The sequence below is a fragment of the Microtus oregoni genome, unplaced genomic scaffold (genome assembly GCF_018167655.1).
Source record: "Microtus oregoni isolate MIOR12 unplaced genomic scaffold, Mior012 000046F_ref0000063, whole genome shotgun sequence".
NCBI lineage: Eukaryota > Metazoa > Chordata > Mammalia > Rodentia > Cricetidae > Microtus > Microtus oregoni.
In genome coordinates, this window is record NW_024543220.1 from 16,062,099 (window position 1) to 16,082,446 (window position 20,348).

At 48.4% G+C, this 20,348-nt stretch overlaps 1 protein-coding gene across 1 annotated transcript in view; it reads left to right on the forward strand.

The window, feature by feature from the left end:
- The first annotated feature begins 5,121 nt into the window (after nt 1-5,121).
- The window catches only part of Umodl1 (uromodulin like 1), a 43,287-nt gene continuing 28,060 nt past the window's right edge, over nt 5,122-20,348 (forward strand). Inside the window, exons 1-6 of the mRNA XM_041635183.1 lie at nt 5,122-5,200; nt 6,448-6,690; nt 13,479-13,640; nt 15,659-15,777; nt 18,696-18,885; nt 20,097-20,213. Of these exons, the coding sequence (XP_041491117.1) occupies nt 5,122-5,200; nt 6,448-6,690; nt 13,479-13,640; nt 15,659-15,777; nt 18,696-18,885; nt 20,097-20,213 (910 nt within the window). The remainder of the gene's footprint in view (nt 5,201-6,447; nt 6,691-13,478; nt 13,641-15,658; nt 15,778-18,695; nt 18,886-20,096; nt 20,214-20,348) is intronic.

Sequence of the window (20,348 nt, forward strand, 5' to 3'; positions counted from 1 at the left end):
ATGAGCTAAGGGAACCTAGAATGTTAAACACACAGGGTTGTTTATTCGGAGGAAGGGATGCATTACCTGTTATTCATCCAGGCTGGGAGCGGATGGGATTAATAGCCTGGTGACCTTTGCACTATCTGTGTGCGGGAGACCACACTGGATGGACTCTCCCCAAACTCTGGCACTTTTCTTAGTCAGCATATAGACCCATCTTTCTGGAACATGTACATGTGCTTTACAAAGATTTTGATGCAGTCACGGTCACGTCCAGTCTTTATTTGGCTCTCTTTTACCTCAAGGAGATTTATGCATGCTTTGTTGTGCACACGGGACTGAGTTAGTTATCGCAAGGGAAGTTTTCCCCAGATTTCAAATTCACCATCATCCTCTCCATTTCAAACTTCCCAAACAATGTTCCTTTGATTACCTACAAAAATTCTGGGGCCGTGTCACTTGGGGATGTTCTTATCCACCCTCCACTATTAAAGACTTGGCTCTGCCCCCTCTTTTTATTGTCTTAATTGAGCTATCCATTTTTCTCTGCTCTTGGCTCCACCCTTTAAGTTGTTTGCTGGAGACTCTTGGTGAAACTCTGTAAGAAACACAACACCTGCCGCCACTAAAGCGGTAGCTCATAGAATTAATTCATCAATAATTTGTTCTTCCTTCCTCCTCATCACCAACTGGCATTACATACCAACAAGGTAATGGTGTTATAGAAATTAATTTATGTCATATTCTCTGCAATGATCTGCAACTCCTATATACAAGAAATTATAGAGCTGATAATGATGGGAAGGGCTCTTCTTAAACAGCTTACTGGTAAAGAGCCTGTGGAAATCAGTGTGCCATTCGGTGAAATGCAGGTTGGCTATTTTTTCCACCTGGATAATACCTGGCAGGAAGCAGTAGCATGTTACTCTGGGTGTAAAGACAGTCATTACTCTATAGCTGTAAAGATAATCATTACCCTATAGATGTAAAGATAATCATTACCCTATAGATGTAAAGATAATATTACCCTATAGATGTAAATATAATCATTACCCTATAGATGTACAGATAAGCATTATCCTATAGATGTAAAGATAATCATTACCCTATAGATGTAAAGATAATCATCACCCTATAGATGTAAAGATAATCATTACCCTATAGATGTAAAGATAATCATTACCCTATAGCTGTAAAGATAATCATTACCCTATAGCTGTAAAGATAATCATTACCCTATAGATGTACAGATAAGCATTACCCTATAGATGTACAGATAATCATTACCCTATAGCTGTAAAGATAATCATTACCCTATAGATGTAAAGATAATCATTACCCTATAGATATAAAGATAATCATTACCCTATAGATGTAAAGATAATCATTACCCTATAGATGTAAAGATAATCATTACTCTAAAGATCTCCTTTCAAGATTTTTTTTAAAGATACCCCATGGGTATTACAAAAATTATATCTAAAAATTCTAGATAGAGATTGATTTTGATGCTTTTACAGGTGGCTCTTCAAAAGGACAAGGAGCTTACATCTTATATACAAATTCCACACCCTCCACAAAAAAGATTGTCCCCGTCCTTGGTTGAGCTCAACAGTCTGAACTTGCTGTAATCAATTAGCCATTATTGGATGTTTCTCAGCCATTGAATATTTTAACTGACTCTGCATACTGTGATCAAACTGTTCCTCTTTCAGAAATTACAAGACTTAAACCTAAGCCCACTACTGTCATTTCACAATCCTGTCTCTCCCTTCAGACATCTGTACGACAAGGACAACCTCTCTTCATATCTCCTTTTCCTGCTGATTCTAATTTGCCAGGTCCCTTAACACCTGCCAGTGCTCAAGTCCATGAGCTGAGCCGGCCTCCTCCTTGCCCCTAATACTTTCTTTTCAATCTGCTCAAAAAAAAAAAAAAGTCCTATGACCGGCTTCAACTTCTGTTCTTCTTTTACACCACTGCCCTCTACTGGCAGAATTAATCCCTGCAGGTTAAAATCTAACCATTTTGACTTCAGGTTTTAATTCATACCTCAGAATCAGGACGCTTAAAAATATGTTCATGAGGGCTGGGGAGATGGCTCAGTGGTTAAGAGCATTGCCTGCTTGTCTAAAGGTCCTGAGTTCAATTCCCAGCAACCACATGGTGGATCACAACCGTCTGTAATGAGATCTGGTGCCCTCTCTTCTGGCCTGCAAGCATGAATGTAGGCAGAATACTGTATACACAATAAATAAATAAATCTTTAAAAAAATATGTTCATGAAATGGTTGATACTTTTTCTAATATGATTGTTGCTTCTGCTCACAAGGGTGAAACAACCTCAGGTTCGATTCATCATTTATTATACACCTTCTCCTTCCTAGGGTGCCCACTACATCTAAAAGCAGATGATGGTACTGCTTATGGTAGCAAACGCTTTAAGGAATTTTGCAGTTTATGAACTATCAGTCATATTACTGTGATCTCATACAACACAGAGGATCAAACTATTGTGTAGTGGCACAATAAAATTCTTAAGTGTCAACTTTAAAAATATTTATATATAGTATTTAATAATTATATATACAGTATTTGTCATTATATATACTGTATATGCAATACATATACACTATTATTAATATGTACAGTATTTAAACTATGTTACAGTATACAATATAATATTAGGAGTATAGACATTTAGCTATGCTCACTTTACTTTTTTTCCACTGTAAAGGATAATGCTTCTTCTGCTTCCCCCAAACATTTTACCCTTAAGGAGACACAGCCTAAGGTACATGTTTTTATGCTTTTTTTAAGATTGCCCATCCTGGGAATGATTACTGAACTATGAAGGGAGGTCTCAAAGATGTCCTGCATGGTTAGTAAAGCTACTAATATTACAGCAAAAATATTAAATATTAGCAGAAATCGACCAAGAGATGGGTGACCTGAGAACCACAGTTTTATAAAATGGAGCTACTACAGATTATTTGTTGGTCAAGCATCATCTTGGTTGTCAACAATTTCCTGGCATGGGTTGCTTTAATGTGTCAGATTTTTCTCCTATGATCAATAGTCAAGCTAATGATTTGCATAAAGAGATAAATGCAATCTCTCAAGTGACCTATGAATGTCCTTCATGATTAACATGGCTTTCCCCTTTCCTCGGTCCGTTGTTTGCTACTCTTATAATTATGTTATGCCTGCCCATATTAGCTAGACTAGCCATGCAGGCAATGCATTCAACATCTGCCTCTGTTGCAGCTACAATCTTCTCTTTGAAAAATAAAAATGGGGGTGATCTGGGAGGCATGGAGGTTCTTGTGCTTCCAGATAAGCCCTAAGGGAACCTGGGATGTTAAACATACAAGGTTGTTCCTTCAAAGAAAAGCAGGCATAACCTGTTACCCATCCAGAAGTCTAGGAGAGGATGGGATTAATAACCTGTTAACCTTTGAACTCTCTGTGGGTAAGACCACACCGGATCCTCCCCCAGACCCTTATTGTAACCTTATTTTTCGCAGTCAATATAACCCAGCCTTATGGAATGTATGTCCTGTATTGTACAAAGAGTTTCAGTGCGGTTACGCCTGATGTTTATCTAGCTTACTTTGTTCTTTAAGGAGATTTATGTAAACTTTATTGTGGACACAGGATTGAATTATCACCAGGAAGGTTTTCACCAAATTGTGCTGTGCTTAAATACGCCTAAAATAAACCACTCAGGTCAGACTCCTGATGTTTGAACTCACATCAGCTACTTAGCCATGTTGAACCGAACTACCTTCTTGTCCCCTGTGGATCGTCACTCTGTTGACCACGGTGGTCACAGAGACCCCAGATACATGTTTGTGTGTGTATATTTATGTGAGCATACAAGTGTGTATACATATATAATGTGTGTATTTTGTGCACGTTTATTTATATGTACATTTGTATGTTTATGTTTGTGTATACTTGTCTATTTAGGTATATAAACATGGATATTTATATGTATGTATGCATGTGTATATTTGTGTGTGTCCCTCTGATAGATTTTCGTGTTGCCCAGGTTAGCCTCACACTCCCTATGTAGCACAGAATACTATACCCTCCTGACCTTCTCTCCCCGACCTAAATCCTGGGGTAACAGACATGCACTGCCAGCCTGGCTTGTACAGTAGTGGGGATTGTACCCCAGTGCTTGTGCATCCTAGGCAAGGGCTTTACCTACTGAGCCACATCCCCAGCCTAGACAGGAGCTTAAAAGTCCAGTTCCTGTATAACATGATAACGAATGGATACAAACAACATCCCAGTATGTCTACCAACCCTCAGGATTGGGTTCTCTCTGCTTCCAGTCCTGGATGTGTTTGTGTCCAGTCCTGCGTGTGTTGGATGTCCTCACAGTGGCAACTTTGTGCAGGGGAATTGTAGGAGGCCTTGTTCTGGCCTCTCACCGCTGAGTTCTGCGAACTGGTGCTACGATGTCTTTGGGTGAACATTTCACCCCGTGTGACAGGGATCTCCCCAGTCACTGGCTCGGCCCCTCACTTCCCACCATTCTTTTCATGATTTCCCATTTTGAAATCCTGCTGGGCTCAGAATGTCCCTTTGAGCACAGCATCTCCAGTCCCCGGTTAGGGAGGGACTGCGTGGAGCTGACGAACGTGGCTGTGGCCTCTGAGCTCTATTGTTGGGTGGTATGAAGGCCCTTCTCTAGAGCTGATGTGATACTTTGATGTGGGCCTGTCTTCTCCTGCCAGCTGGGAGCAGCAGGGTAACGGAATACTTGGTGTCCGATGTGGGGAGTGAGATTTGGGTTTGAAATGCATTTTCTCCGCGCAAACAAGATGAGACCCAGTGATGTGGCCGAGGCTGTTAGACGCTCACCTTTCCGAAAAGATGCCATCTGCTCGGAACAAGAGTAGGCTCTGACATGCAGGTGCCCCCAGGGAAGCAGCCATGGCAGCAGCTGGTGTTAATGAGCGGGCATGAGGGACTGCTCCCGGCGAGCCCTCCTCTGAAGTCACTGCCACTAGTGGCAGCGCAGGGGACACAAGGGCTCTTTCTCTGGGCTGGGGCAGCCTGGTTTAGGACTCAGGTCACTGCAGTAGAGGTCTCAAGTCCTGCCTGCACCACCAGTGTCATTGTCGGATGATGTCCAGGACCCTGAGGCTGGCCCTGCTGGCTTTGGCCTGTACTGTGGACCTGAGCTGGGCCAGTGGCTTCACAGGTGAGGGATCTAGGGGTAAGTTTGGAGAAGGGGCTTCCTAGGAGTGGGTCTCAAGAGGACAGTGCCTGCTGGGACCCTCTAAGGCCACAAGCATCTTCTCTGAGAGAGGCATCCTCTTCTGACTTGCCACACTGGCTGTACCAATAGCAACAGGCTACCGGGGAGCCTGGGTCTGCGTACTGGGTATGCGCTCAGAAAGAGGGAGGATGCCTCTGGTGCCCAGGGTCCATGGGGTTGAGACACGGATTTTGAGCTGGGTCTGTGCCTGAAGCATTGCATTTCTGGAAGACCTGATGTGAGCAATGGGCTCCTAGGTGCCCAGCGGAAAGGTCTTGCGTATCAGTCAGGGAAGTCAGGGTGGTTCATGTTCTCAGGTACAGAATTAGAGTGAGCCATGTAGCAAGGGTGCTGGTCAAAGAGTGAGGAAGTACATGGCTTACAAAGTTGCTTAAAAAAACACTTGGTGGGGTTGAGATGCAGCTCAGCGTAGCCAGCATGTGTGAGCCCCGGCTCCTATCCCCAGCACCTCCCAAACCAAACCAACGTAGCCAAACCTGTATCCCTGAAACCGCAGACCTCAAGAAATTGATTGTGAACCTTGTGAGTCTTTTTTTCTTTTTCTCTTAAAATCTATCTGACTTGGTTCGGAATTCAGAGACTCCGTCTGTTTCTAAAGTCACCTCCGTTTCTGTGCCAGGTCCATGTTGTTCTCTATGTAGGGAGGGATTTTGTTTGGTGCGGTGTGTATGAGCCACAAAGTTTAGTCACGGGAAGAGTGGGGCATCGGGAAGCTCATAGAGATCCTCTCAGTGTTCGTGTGAGGCCACGGGACAGAGCACGGCCTTCCTTGGGGTTACCTGCTTGCTCGCTCTTCACCAGGAGAGCCATCGAGCCCGCACTGACTCACCGCTGTGTGGAAGATATTGACTTACTGCTTTACCCTGAAACTATAGGACGTGGCGTTTATTTTATGAATGACAGGATTAGGACTCTGAGAAGTATAACACATTCTTGGGGACTGCTCCATCCCCAGCACATAGTTTGGCGTTGATAGCTTTGTGTATATGCAGACAGAGGGATGCTTTGGGTATTTGAAATGACAAGGCCTTGGCCAGGACTGGCGAGGCTGGGTCTAAGTCCCGTCCAACAGTAGAGACCTCTGACTTGCCTCCCATATACTTCTGACCCAGTGCTCTTCCTTCCCCCCCCCCCCCCCCTCGACGCATCCTCGACGGTCTCCTCTGTAGATAACGGCCTCTCGCTGCTGAGCTACCAGCTGTGCAGCTACCCAGTGACCCGAAATGTCCAGAGGCTGCAGGAGGTGAAGGCCTCACACACAGCCTATGTGCACTGTGGAGCATGGATCCCGTGGAAAAAGTGTCCCAAGACCGTGTACCAGACCCAGTACCTGCCGGTGGAGGTCCCTGAGTCCAGGAATGTGACCGGCTGCTGCGACGGCTTTGAGCAGCTTGGCTTCTACTGTGTTCTGCGTGAGTCCAGGGCAGTGGGGCAGGGTGGGGCGCTGAGCTGGAGGGAAGAGTTGCTGGGATTGTGTGTGCAGGCCTGCGAGGTCTCCCTGAACTACTAGAGCATTGCTGTTCAGTCTTGATTGTACCCCAGGAACTTCTAGGATACTCTTCACAGCTCCTCCACCCCCAGTTTCCGATTCCATAGCTCAAGTAAAGTACAGGGGTCATCAGTCTTTTAACATGTGCTGGAGAGACACCATGGGTAGAGAGCCTCAGTGGTCCTCAGACCTCACCGGACAGCGAGGGCTTCTGTGCACCATGCAGTGAACTCAGAGCTGGTAACGGAACTGATCTGAGCCCAGCATGAGCTTCTGTGGCTTTTATAATGTTGAATGGTTCTAACACAGTGGCATTTGAGACCCAGTGTCCCAGCCTTTCCAGCAGTGGAGGCCGCCTGCCCCCTCTTTCCAAGGCTACTGTGAAACTCTTGTCTCAGCTGGAATCCTAATCTAGATTCCACTAGAAAGAGATGGAGGGGCGGGCTGGGCCTCCTGCCTCTCTGCCCAGAGGACCCTGTATCCTCCACCTCCCTGGTGCAGGCTCGTAGGTGGTGCAGGCTGGTTACCCAGGTGATCCATATGGCTGCCCACATCACGGCTGCAGCTGGGTGCGGCTGGGGATTCAGGGCCCAGCTCCTAACTTGGGAGGGTCTCCTGGCAAGGGACATGGTGTGGGAGACCATCTCCTGGTAGGCAATGCAACTGGACTCAGGCTGGGGCTCAGCTCTGGCCTGTGTGAGCCCAGTCACAATGTAACTGGGACAGTTGTGTCCGTCACCACAAAGGTAGGAAGATGGGGATAGAAGTTTTACATTGTGTTGTATTCGGAGAGCCTGCGGTCTGGGGAGGAGGGTGGTGGCAGCCCCAAGAGCTGCCTGCCTCTTACCCCTAACCAACAAGCTTTATAGGGATGGGTGAAAGGTGAGTCAATCATCCTGAGTGGTTGCCCTCTAGCCAGGTGGTCAGCCTTGTCGCAGGTGTCCCTGCCTCCCTCCTTATGAGTCCTGGCATTCCTCCTCCATTCTGTGGACATTTGGGTTCAGATGCTGTTTTCATTTTTAAGTGGCTTCAGAGGTTGGGTATAGTTCGGTGGTAGAATGTGTGCCTTAAAAATGCAAGACTCAGGATTCAGTGCAAGACTCAGGATTCAGTCCTCAGCTCCAGGGGGAGAAAACACATAATTATTTACGTGTGTGTGTGTGTGTGTGTGTGTGTGTGTTCAGAGGACAACTTCTGGAAACTACTTCTCTCCTTCCACCATGTGGGTCCTAGGACTCAAGCTCAGGTTGACGCTCTGTATCAAGCCCCTTAATCCACCTCGCCAGCTCAGGAGGTGCTGCTTTGTAACACACTGAGTCAAGTGAGTGTCTGCCAGTATCAACCTCACATGTATCCAAGGACATCTAGGTTAGGGATAGGGTAGGGGTTCACTCAGAACAAATGAGCCATGAAGAGCTGTTGTGCTAGGTTATTAATAAGACACAAAATCATAATACAATATGCAATACAAAAAGAGTGCCCTGTCTTCCCTCCTACCCCCAATGAAAGACATTTTCTCATTCACCCAGTACAGCCTATAGGGGAACCTGAAACCTGAGGCTAGTAGTCCCAGAGAGGGTAGCAGGGGAGGCATCTCAGGACATGGAGGACATCGGTGATCATGGACACAGAGGCTCCTTTGTCACCCTCAGTAACTTGATGGGTCCTCTCCCCTCCTAGAGACCTCCATTCAGGAGAAACCAGGATTGGTGGCTCCGTTGCAGGAAAGGATTCCAGGATGGGGCAGTATCAGAGAGTCAGCGACAGGTTATGGGTCATCTTGTCCCTAAGTTAGCAAGCCTTATTGGTCATCTTTGAGACATCGGTAGGAAAAGACATGTTATCCAGGCTGGGCAGTTTGTGCTTCCTCAGTGGGGCTTGCGGTCTCTTGGCTATCAGCAGAAAAGATGAAATCGGCACCTTCCCTTCCTTCCCCCTCCAGGGCACATTCCGGGAGGTCAAGCTGCATGCAGCAGCCCCAGTTCTGCTTGGCCCCTCTCCACCTGCCAACAATTTGGCAATCTCGCTCCTTGTAAAAATCCAGGACCTGCTGGGTCAGGGCACCTCCAACCTCCCATCTCCATGCAGCTGCCCAGGGACCCCTAGTGCTGACCAGTCTGAGGAGCAGAGGAAGGAGAGCCAAGAAAGACTGTGCCCGCCAGCTGGGGATTCCTTAGCCCTGGGCAGCCTTAGAGGCTGTGGTCCAAATAGGAATCTCCGGGCAGCCTGGCTGAACTGGAACTCACTGGGTTGCCAGGCGCTGAGCAGGGCTGCTTCAATGTTTGCCTTGAGTTGAGAAAGGAGAGATTTTTAACTTTCTACCAAGTTGACTGGTTATTCCTTTAGGGCATAGGGTCAGTCACCAGCCCAAGTGGGAAGGGGAATTCCCAGCTGCAGTCAGATTGAGATGAAGAACTTCTGTTCCAGAACATTGCTGCTGTTGGGCAATCATTGTTAGAGCCTGGTTTTTTTTTTTTTGTTTGTTTGTTTGTTTTGAATTTTCGAGACAGGGTTTCTCTGTAGCTTTTGGTTCCTGTCCTGGAACTAGCTCAGGCTGGCCTCGAACTCACAGAGATCCGCCTGCCTCTGCCTCCCGAGTGCTGGGATTAAAGGCGTGCACCACCACTGCCCTGCTGTAAGAGCCTGTTTTTTCCTTTTTTCCTTCCTTCCTTCCTTCCTTCCTTTCTTCCTTCCTTCCTTCCTTCCTTCCTCCCTTCCTTCTTTCCTTCCTTCGTGTGTGTGGAGCCAAAGAACAACCTCAGTTGTCACCCTTGGATACCACCCATCTTTTGTTGAGCAGGGTGGTATCCTGGCGGGCTCTCCAATCCAGCCATGCTGACTAGTCAGTGAGCCCTAGGGATCCAGCTGTCTTTGACTCCCAACTGCTGGGCTGACAAGTGTGTCCCACTACACAAGGCTCTTTTTACCTTTTCACCTGGGTTCTGGGACTTGAACTCAGGTTCTGCTGCTTGTGTAGCAAGCATATTGCCCATCTCTCTAACCTGGAGCCAGTTTCTATGGGGTCAGCTATATTTTCTTCTTTATTTCACTAAAATAAAGAATGGAGTTTCGAATTGTCTTAAATCTACAGAAGATGTGCCTAGATCCTGCAGCTCAGTTTCCTCCACTATCAGCATCTGTCCTGACTAAGACATGCTTCACAGCCCACGAGTGTGACTGATGTCAAACCTCAGGCTGAACTTGGACTTTGCCCACCCTCTATTGCCTTTCTATGTCTCAGGACACCTTATCCCCACATCCTCCTGCCTGCTTGGCCCGAGGCCCTTGGTGATCATGTCAGATGGGCAATGTCCAGCTCTTTCATACAGACAGCACAGGGATCCCTCAGGCCTTCTTTGACCTCCGGCTCCTCAGAACTTGACCCAGTTCAATCCTTTCTCTGGAACCTGGACACACTGTATATTCAGTCACCCAGATGCCAAGGAAATGAAGGACAAACCCACAGCTTGGAATTGACAGAGTTGCTAATCGTGGCCTTCAGCTGTATGCGTCCGACAGCAAGATGCAAACCCGGGATTCCTGAGCAGGGCCTGTACCACTTGATGTGTTGTTTGCTTTGGCTGAGCATCTGTCCCTGGGACTTGTTCCCAACAGAAGTAAGGCCACGGCTCTCTTCATTAGCTACAGAAAGTTCCATAGACCCTGGGAGACCCAAGAGGATTATCTCTGAGACTGCAGCATCTCCAGGCTGCCTTTATCCCCCCCAGGGCCCTGCTAACCTTCCTCCACCCTCATGGGGTGCTGTCTTAGTTACTCTATTACTAGAAACCATGACCAAGGAAACTTATAAAAGAAAGCATCTATTTGGTGCTTACTGTTTCAAATGGCCAGCATCCATGACCATCATGATGGGGAGCATGGCAGTAGGCAGGCAGACATAGCCCTGGAGCGGTAGCTGAGAGCTTACATCTTGATCCACAAACACGTGGCAGAGAAAGCCTAATTGGGAATGGGGAAGGTTTTTGAAATCTCAAATGTGATACATCCAATGGCATACCTTCTTCAGCAAGGCCACACCCCCTAATCCTTCCCAAACAGTTTCACCAACTGGGGCCCAAGTATTCAACTATATGAATCTATGGGGATCATTCTCACGCAAACCACCACAGGTGTCTTCAGATTGGTTAGCACCATCTAGGATTTCTGCCACTTGGAATGGCACCCCTGGACACTGGAGTGTTGTTAGATACATGGACCTTTAAATGTGTCTGAGTAGGAACATAATAGGTTTGAATGAAACCCATGGTGGCATGTGCCTATCATCAGATGCCGGACACATATGCTGCCAAGTCCCCAGCCTTCCTTGGCACTGGCATTTTCCTCCTGCTGCTCTCCCCACTGACCTTTGCCCTTATGCTCACATCTCAGCCCCCTTTCCCCTGGGGAGTGAGACTTTTGCTCATCCAAGCCAGCTGCTCCTTCTTGGCTGCCCTTGGCAGTCTGCTCTGCTGTGTGTGAGCATCTTCTGCCTCTGGCCAAAATGTTCCACTGTCCCCCAGCAGAGTGTGTTCCACCAAAACATGTCCCCTGAGTTCCAGTTTTGCCTCTTGTACTTTCTATGCTTGGAGGAGTGCACACTCCCTGGAATCCTGTTCCCCTGTGGGTCCTATGGACTCTTAAGTAGTGTCAGCCTTTCTAATAGATCTAAAAGCAATTTTCCCTGAAACCCCACCATGGCTTTCCACAGGTTCTGAGCTCTAGGTGCCCTGCATGTAGTTCTGGTTGGTCTCACTTCCACCTGAAGCTGTATTAATGCTTCATTCACAGAGAATGCATGTGAATGTCCTTTCAGCACTATAGCTACAGCCTGGCCAGCTGCTTCAGTCAACTTCTTGTGCCAATGCAATGGAGTGCCACAACCTCTCCACACTGGTGTCTGGTAGGAGGAGGTCAGATGGCATGCAAGGCTAGACTGGACCTTTCCAAGGCTGCTGTCCCCAGTGTCCATCCCTTCCCACACCATGCTCCCAACTAAGAGTAAAGAGCCAGGATGGTACCCAGAGCAGCTCTCCAGCCCTCCTGAGGCTGCTCCTTCTCTCAGCACCCCATCCCTCTGCCTATACATCTTAGGCAACTATGACCTCATTTGGCCCCTTTGGCCAGCTGGTTCCACATCCCATGGATCGCCACAGCAGGACTCAATGGGGCTCCGACTCCTCGCAGGCTTTCAGAAGCCACTATAAGAAGAGTCATTCTGCCGCTTGTCCCCAGGACTCAAGACAACAAAGGGAAAGGAGCAGATGCTAAGGTCATGGCATTGTCTCCAGCGGGGAAGTTCATTGTTGAGACTCCAGCAGCTCCCGTGCTCAGAAAAGCCCAAGGAGCACAAGAGAGGAGAGTACGGAGCTGGACAAAGTGTCTGAAGGCCTGGAGGCACCAAAAGTGTCTCTGTCACCCCAAACCCAAGCCCCCAGGCCTCACAGGAAGTACTCTGTGGCACCCCTTCTGTCTCCACTCCAGCCATGGTGGTGTGTCAGCTTCCTGTGGTCCTTGGCCAGCTGTCACCTCAGAGCTGAGAACTGCAGGGCTGTTCGGAACTTCCCTTGACCCAGGTGCAATCCTTTCCAAAGGGTGACTTCTTCTGAGTCCACCTGGCCCCACCCAACACTTGAGGCTCTGACCCTGCTTGCTTTCCAAGGGTTTGCTAAAGTGTTTCCTTTGGAATTTATTTCCTAGAGGTGAGGCATAGTCATGGCGGTCCAGGCACAGAACAACTTGTCTGGCTTCCAGCAAGTGCTCAGTAAACGTGTGTGTGTGTGTGTGTGTGTGTGTGTGTGTGTGTGTGTGTGAGAGAGAGAGAGAGAGAGAGAGAGAGAGAGAGAGAGCGAGAGAGTAAAAGAGTATGTGTGTGAGTGTGAGTATGTGTGGTGTGCATGCGTACACATGACCGCTCTGCGTGCACATGCATGAGTAAGCTACTATTAGGAACAGAAGTAGCACTGGTCCTAGAAGAGGGTGGAGGTCCCTGCAAATGGACTTCTTAGGCTTGAAAGGCCAGGAAGCACTTGGGACCTCCCCTGAACCTGCCTTGATAGGAAAGAAGTGCAATGGTGTCAGAGCCAGTGTAGGCAAGCCTCCCACAAGGCCAGCCAGGAGGCCTCTGCCCCACTGGAGAAACTGACCAGGACACGTGGAACCTCTGATATTCAACACAGAATCAACTACGGATGTGTCAGTTCATCCAAGCTGAACTCTTCATGGGTTTCTGTTGTTGCTTTAAAAAAAAGATTTATTTATTTATTTATTTATTTTACTTTAGTGTATGTGTGTTCCCATGAGTATGCCATAGGTGTGGAATTCTGCGGAAGTCAGAAGAAATGGGAAGAGAGTGTCAGATTCCCTGGAGCTGGAGTCACAGGTGACTGTGAGCCACCATGAGGGTGCTAGGAACTGACCATTGGTCCTCTGCAAAAACAGCAAGGACTCTGAACCCCTGAACTACTTCCCTAACCCATTTGTTGCATTTGAGACAGGGTCTGATGTATTCCAGTATGGCCTCCAACTTGCTATATAGCTGAGGGTAACCTTGAACTTTAGATTCCCCCGACCACTGCATTTCTGGACATGTGCCACCACGCCCTGTTATAACAGGTGCTGGGGAACTGAGCCCAGGTCTTCCTGTTGGCAAAGCTCTCTGCCAGCTGAGCCTGCTTTTGATGCTAATATGGTTCATCTGTATCACTCCACCAGCCCTGAACCGGTCCAGAGAGTTTGCATCAAGACCTGGGGTCTGCCCAACGGCAGAACCAGAATCATCTAGCCCACCGTGCAGCTTGGACACTGACTGCTCCGGACTTCAGAAGTGCTGCTCCTGGTCAGGGGCCCGCCGCTGTGTGGCCCCTGCACCCACAGGTAGGGCTGCACCGAGGAGGGTCTCAGAAAGACAGTGACCCAGGGAAAGGTGCAGGGGGCTTAGCAGCCATATTTGCCTGGAATAGGGCAGGGGGTCTGCTGTGCCCATGGCTGGCCCCTAGAGCCTCCAGGGAGTTAAATGAGGGGGAAAGCAGCCGTGAAGGGGCAGAGCCATGGTCCTTTGTCAGGTTGGGCAACTGCAAGTGGGCTTGTTGGAACTGTGTCCCCTGAAGAAACACAGGCCTGGTTGTTCTGCACACATCTTGTAGCTCTGAGCAGTGGCTGGTGGACTGGCACATGTGTCCATGCTTCAGGAATGTTCTCTCTGCCCAGAGGCTGTACTATGGACAAAGTTGGATCAATGTTCTCACTTAAGAAATACAATTTAGGAGGTTAGATTTAGGGTTCTTGTTTTGAAAAGAAAAAAATGGGGAAATGCTGTGGTATAATGCTCTTGTACCCTGTAAAGATTTATCACTCATATAGGCAGATATGCACATATACCACATATACTATATTGTCCAATTAGCATATACTCATAAAATTAGCATATATAATATCAAGGATTAATATATTATAATTCTTCTATATGTCAGTTATACTCCTGGACTGCGGCTGGCTCTCCATATCTAAGGGTTCTGTATCCAAATTATTTAAAACATTTGAAAAATGTTTTGTTGCTAAAGTGTCCTATACAGATAGACCTGAGGTGGTCACATTGGTACTGGACTGTAAATGGAAGTTTCTGTCCGACCTGGTCCCACAGTCATTCAGTCTCAAATAAACAAACACACAGAAGCATATATTAATTAAAACTGTTTGGCCTATTGCTCAGGCTTATTACTAACTAGCTCTTACAACTTAAATTAACTCATAATTCTTATATATGTTTAGCCATGTGGCTTGGTACCTTTTCTCAGTAAGGCATCTTGCTTCCTCTGTGTCTGGCTTGAGACTGTGTCTCTACCTTTCCTCTTCCCAGAATTCTCTGCCTGGTCACCCTGCCTATACTTCCTACCTGACCAATCAGCATTTTATTGAACCAATATGAGTGATAAATCTTTACAGTGTACAAAGCATTATCCCACAGCACTGGACCTATAAGGACATTGATAAAAATCATTATTCCTTAAACAATCCACATACAGAGACTGACAGACATTAGCAGTGTTTGAAGCACTCTCAGCCATCCAAAGACAGTTAGTGTGTTTGGGAGGGAGTATGCTTACATGCAAACATGTGTCCACTTTAAGTATTTTTAAAATTTTTATTCATTTAATTTTTTATGTGTATTAATGCTTTGCTTGCATGTGCAATACCCACAAAGGCCAGAAGAGGGCATTTGATCCCCTGGGACTAGAGTTACAGATGGCTGTGAGCAGCCCTGTGGGTGCTGGATATCAAACCCAGGTTCTCTGGAAGAGCAGCCAGAGCTCTAGCTCTGAGCCAATTCTCTAGTCAGACTTGTTCAGTTACATAGGGGACTTGAACATCTGTAGACTTTGGTGGCCCCTGAAGTCTTGGAACCCACGTTCACCATTGTTGAGGGTAACTGAATACACTATGGTGTTACATGCACTACACGTGACAGCAGCCATCTATATGTAGTCAGTCATATATGTCTCTCTAATGGCAGGTGCTTACACTATTCACCTAGACAACAAGGAATATCTAATATAAACAATGTTACATAGAATATTGCATATCATATTACTTGCTATCTGCATAAGGAAGCAATGGTAGATTGGACTGATTGTGTATTACATTATAACAAAAGCTGTAGCTGAACTGTGTTCCAAGGGTCTCTTGTCGAGGGAGGATCTTTGGCTCTTTACAGGTGGGAGTCAGTGGTCTTTGCAGCAACAGGAAAGAGAGGGCTGAGAGCAGCAATGGGAAGCCCCTGCAGGCTTTTTATGCAGAGCGACAGTCTCTTGCCTTCCAGGCCTGCTGACCACTGGTGGCCTCTTGTGGCCCTGCCCTGTCCCCAGGACTGTAACTCACTGGCATCTGCCCTCCAGGTGCAGAGAGGATCCCAGTGAGCTGGTACAATGTGACTGTGTTGGTGAAGATGGGCTTCGAGGACCTGCAGCGAGAGGACCCTGGCTTCCGGGACCACACACGCCTGCTCTACTCTTTGGTGAGTGTGACAGTCACGAAAGTCATGTTTCTCCCTGGGGAGATAGGATGGGGTGACATCCCACAAGTGTTCTGAATGACTGTCTCTGAGCCAAACTTGAACTCTTAACTAGGGTAAATCAGCCTCACTGGTGGAACCCCAACCCATCGTGCATAGGAAGAACAGGAGTTCAAGGCATCCACAACCCTGTAGCAAGTTCAATGTCAGCCTAGGCTGTGTGAGTCTCTGGCTCAGAAAAACAACAACAGCAAACCAGAGAGACACACAGGGGAGTGGTTGTGATCAGGGTGTGATTTGTGTGAGTCCTTGCCTGTGTATCTGAAGCCACACTTGGTATGTGGGATGGGGAAATCCTTCTTGAGACGGTCAGCTGAGAAGATGAAAAGGGTGTCCTTGTCAGTGTGGCCTTGGCCGCTCAGTCCCCAAACCCTGAAGTCCTCATTCTCACTTTGTAAGATCCTGATCTGTCTTGTTTGGGCCAGGAGCATCCCCCAGTGTGACAACCAAACATATCTCCAAGCAGGGTCTACTGGGGCCAAAGCCATACTCTTATAGACTCCCCTGCATGGTGGCCACACCTACAGACATGCCACAGCTATTTCCAGTCATCTTATCTCTCTATGCCAGACTTGGGAATGCTGGGATAGTAGGTCCTTCTGCCCTCCTGCTGTGCCTTTAAACAGCAGACTACTCTGATGGCCAGCTGTGGATAGGAGTGGCCTAGTAGGGTTTGCCACCCTGCTGCTGGCTCACCACAGGCTATTAAGCCCAGCAAAGACAGACAGTTTCCATTCTGTACCTTTAGGGCCCACAGATAATGCCCCACGAGTGTACAAATGAGAATGGCATCTGCCCTCAGTTACTACTCTTGCCAGCCAGGTAGCCTAAAACAGACGGGGCACGCTTACCTTCCCTAGTCACTGGGAAGTGACGCTGCCCTTGGAGTCTTCTGCAACCTCACCCCTGCTCAGACATTCCCTGATGCCCATTGCTGGAGAGACCCCTGTTTGTTCTTGGTTTGTTAAGGGGCTGCCCAACTGGCCACTAGGAACACAGCTCTGCAGACAGACCACCAGGGTACAAACCCCAATCTGGCACCTGCTGCGTGTGTGACCTTGGATAAATTATTTCCCCTCTCCGTGCCACAGATAACCATCCATTCAATGTGAATTACCATAATTCTGTGTGAGATGGCGGCTGGGATTTAAACAATATCCATGACCAAATGCCTGCCTGAGTGACTCAAGGCTCACAGTTTGAAGGTGCAGTCCCTGGGATGGTGCCATGCACACTCAGGGTGGGTCTTCCCTGCTCAGTTAGCCTCACTAGGAAGCTCGCTCACAGACACACTCCACCACTTGACTCTCAGGTGACCAGGTCCTAACAGGTTGACAGAACTAACCACCACAGCCTGTAAGGCGTTTGTTTGCTGCGGTTTCTGACACGCTGGGTCCTGGCACGGTGTCACTTGCATTCATTATTTCTCTAGCCCTGCAGTTGCCTCCCTCCCGAGGGAGCCAACTTGCCCAGGCAGGCTCCCAGCTGCAGCAGGTGCTGGCTCCTGGGCTCCCGACTGAAGGGTTCCAGTGGGGGTGGGCGGGTCTTCGCTTGCCTCCTGAGTTACTTGCACTCAGTCTCCTGGGAAGGGCTCCGGGTTTCTGCTCCCACGGAGGCAGGTCTGTTTACAAACCTGCTTTGGAGACAGCGGCCAGAGTGTGCAGTGCCAACTTGCCTGGTTTCCATAGGGTTGAGGATGCTGAGATGTAGGCTAGATAGTAAGAATCCTACTGGATGCGCCAAAGAACGGTCAATCAAAATAAAAAGATCAGACATGACAGCAGAAGACCATCTCCTCTAGTGACTGCTCCTTGATTCTAGGTTCCCGTGTCCTTGTCATTAGGTGGAGGAGGCCAGATTCCTACAGGTGAGGGGACTCAGGTCGTGAGGCCACAACTTTGTAGGCAACCTGGGGCTGCCCCAGCAAAGAGTCACTATCAATAGATGGCTTACCAGAAAGGTTCTCTGTGGCCCCATGGGCCGGAAAGTCTGTGTCAGGGTATCAGCAGTGTTCCTTCTGAGGTCAAGAACCCCCAAAGACCCAAAGTCCATCCTCTTGGCTTCTGTTGCCATCTGTCCCCCAGTCTCTTCACGTTGTCCTTTCTCTGAATGTGTTCAGCTGTGTGTCCATGTTTCTCCTTCTGATTGGTCAAGATGGGGGGGGGAGTGTCTCACTGTGTTTCTGTGGCTGCACTCAGACTCCAGGGCCCTAGCGACCTTGCTTCCTCGGCCTCTCAGGGGGTTCGTATACAGGCATGTGCCACTGCACCCAACTCAGATTCCCCACTTTGGATAAGGACAGCATCAAGGTCCACCCTCAGCTTAGCCAGTCACACTTATGTCCAACCGAGACCATGTCTGGGACTGGAAGCCAGGGCTTCACATCTGAGTTTGGGTAGAGGTGGATCTCCCAGCAGGGTGGAGGGGGTGGGGGTGGGGCTCCAGAAGCCAAGGGCAATGTGGTTTTCTCTGAAGGTCACAGTCAAGAGCAGCTGTCCTCCGCCTGTCCTCCCCCTCCTGCTCTTCTTCATCATCTTCTTTTAACAATCTCACGTAGCCCGGGCTAGCCTTGAACTCACTAGGTAGCCAAGGATGGCCTTGAACTTGCTTCCCCTAGATCCACCTTCTGAGTGCTAGGATTCCAGGTGTCTGTGGTGCTGGGGATCAAACACAGACTTCCTGCACACTAGCAAACACTCTCCCAACTGATCAGAACCCCAGCCCCATACTGGTTCTTTACTGTCTGGGAGACAGGTGCGTATGTGTGTACGTGTATACCTGTGGACAATTTGTTTCAGCTTCTCGCTCTTCTGGCTCCTTCCCCCTACACAGGGTGCCCCTCTACCATTTCTGTTTCCCAGGTTACCAGTGCCTTGCAGCCTCTGAATTCATCTGTACACTACCTGAACTCCGCTGTTGGCAGGGACATCTTCACCACAGTGTCGTGGCTGCTGCTGGGCCTTCCACGGCGCTTGACGGTAGCCAATGTCTCTGCCACTTTGGATGACGTGGTGAATCGAGTCTATGAAGTGGTCAGCATTCAGGTGCAAGGTGGGCCTGCCCTGTGGGGACACTGCCAAGCTGACTGGTCCTAGACACAGTGTTCAAGCAGGCTGGGCTCAGGTGTGGGAGACCCCTGGTTCAGAAGTATTGCTCTGCAGAACGTGGGTGTGGTTCAGCTCATCTTCTGCTCCTTCTAGACCGAATCAAGTTTAAACTCAAGTTTCTATGTGCAGATTTGGGGAAATTATCCTGCTCCATAAGTGCCTGTGCTGTGTCCCCCTACACACACACACACACACACACACACACACACACACACACACGATGTCTCTTTCACTCCCTTCCCTCCTCCCTAGAAACCCACTACCTGCCCATGGTCCACTACACTGTAGCTACAGATAACACATGAAAAACTCAAAATCTAGATATGTTTCAGAAATAAAAATTATAACATGTAAGGCTAATAAAAAAACCCAGCATGTCAGGGATTGGTAAAGGTTTTGGAAAACACTTTATGTCTGTCTCAGTTCCTGAGGCCTGCTGCTGGCATGTAGCAGTCAGTAGTATGTGAGTGAGCAAAAGAGCTGGGGGCTGGGGACAGGAGCAGCCAGGCTCCTGGCCAGCCTTGCCTCTGGTGTCTGTCATGTTGGGGGTGGAGCCCATGACCGAAGCACTCACCTGGTCCTTCTGAAAGTGTCTCTCCGTCACTGGTCACAGGCTCATTCCCAGAGGCCAGTGAGCATCCTTAGCTAGAACCTGTTACAGATGTGGGCTTTCACTACGTGGTTTGGGGGAGGTTTGCATGGACAAGGTTGGGTGCAACTAGTTTATCTCTATAAATCATGTGCATAGAAAATAGAAAATGCATGGAGATGAATAACTAGCAACCACACACTTATCTTCCTCCTGGAGAAGAGGTTGGTGCTTTGTGAGTGACCGTGAACTTTCCTGCTTATGCTTAAACATACTTAGCTGTGACGTGACCTCGCTTTGCTCTCCTATCGTGGGACAATGACTTTTTGAGAGGCAGATATTGTGGGGCCTTGGAGGGGAGGATGACAGACCCAAGAGTGAGTGCCTGGACACCTGGAAATGTTGGGGGATGTTTCAGATCCTTTTTAACTTAGGAAGCTTCTGGTCCCCTTGGTTTATTCTTGGGCCATGATGCTATGACCGTGGAAAGACAGGCCAGCCCCAGAACATCATGGGGAATGAGGAAGTAGCTGCGATGTTATCTCACCTGTCCCCCTTTTCCACAGATGTGAACGAGTGCTTGCACAGGGAGCTCCATGCCTGCTCTGGAGGAGAGCAGTGTCTGAATATTGAGGGCTCCTACCAGTGTGTCCCTACCCAACCGCCGAACCGCACAGATGAAGGTAATACTGGAGTCCTCAGATGGCATGAGAGTGACAATGGCCATGTCTAGGGTAGATGACCTACAGACCTCAGCTACTCATGTTAGCCTCCTATTTGGGTGTGAGGTCTAGGCTCCAAAGCTTGGAGCAGAGGAG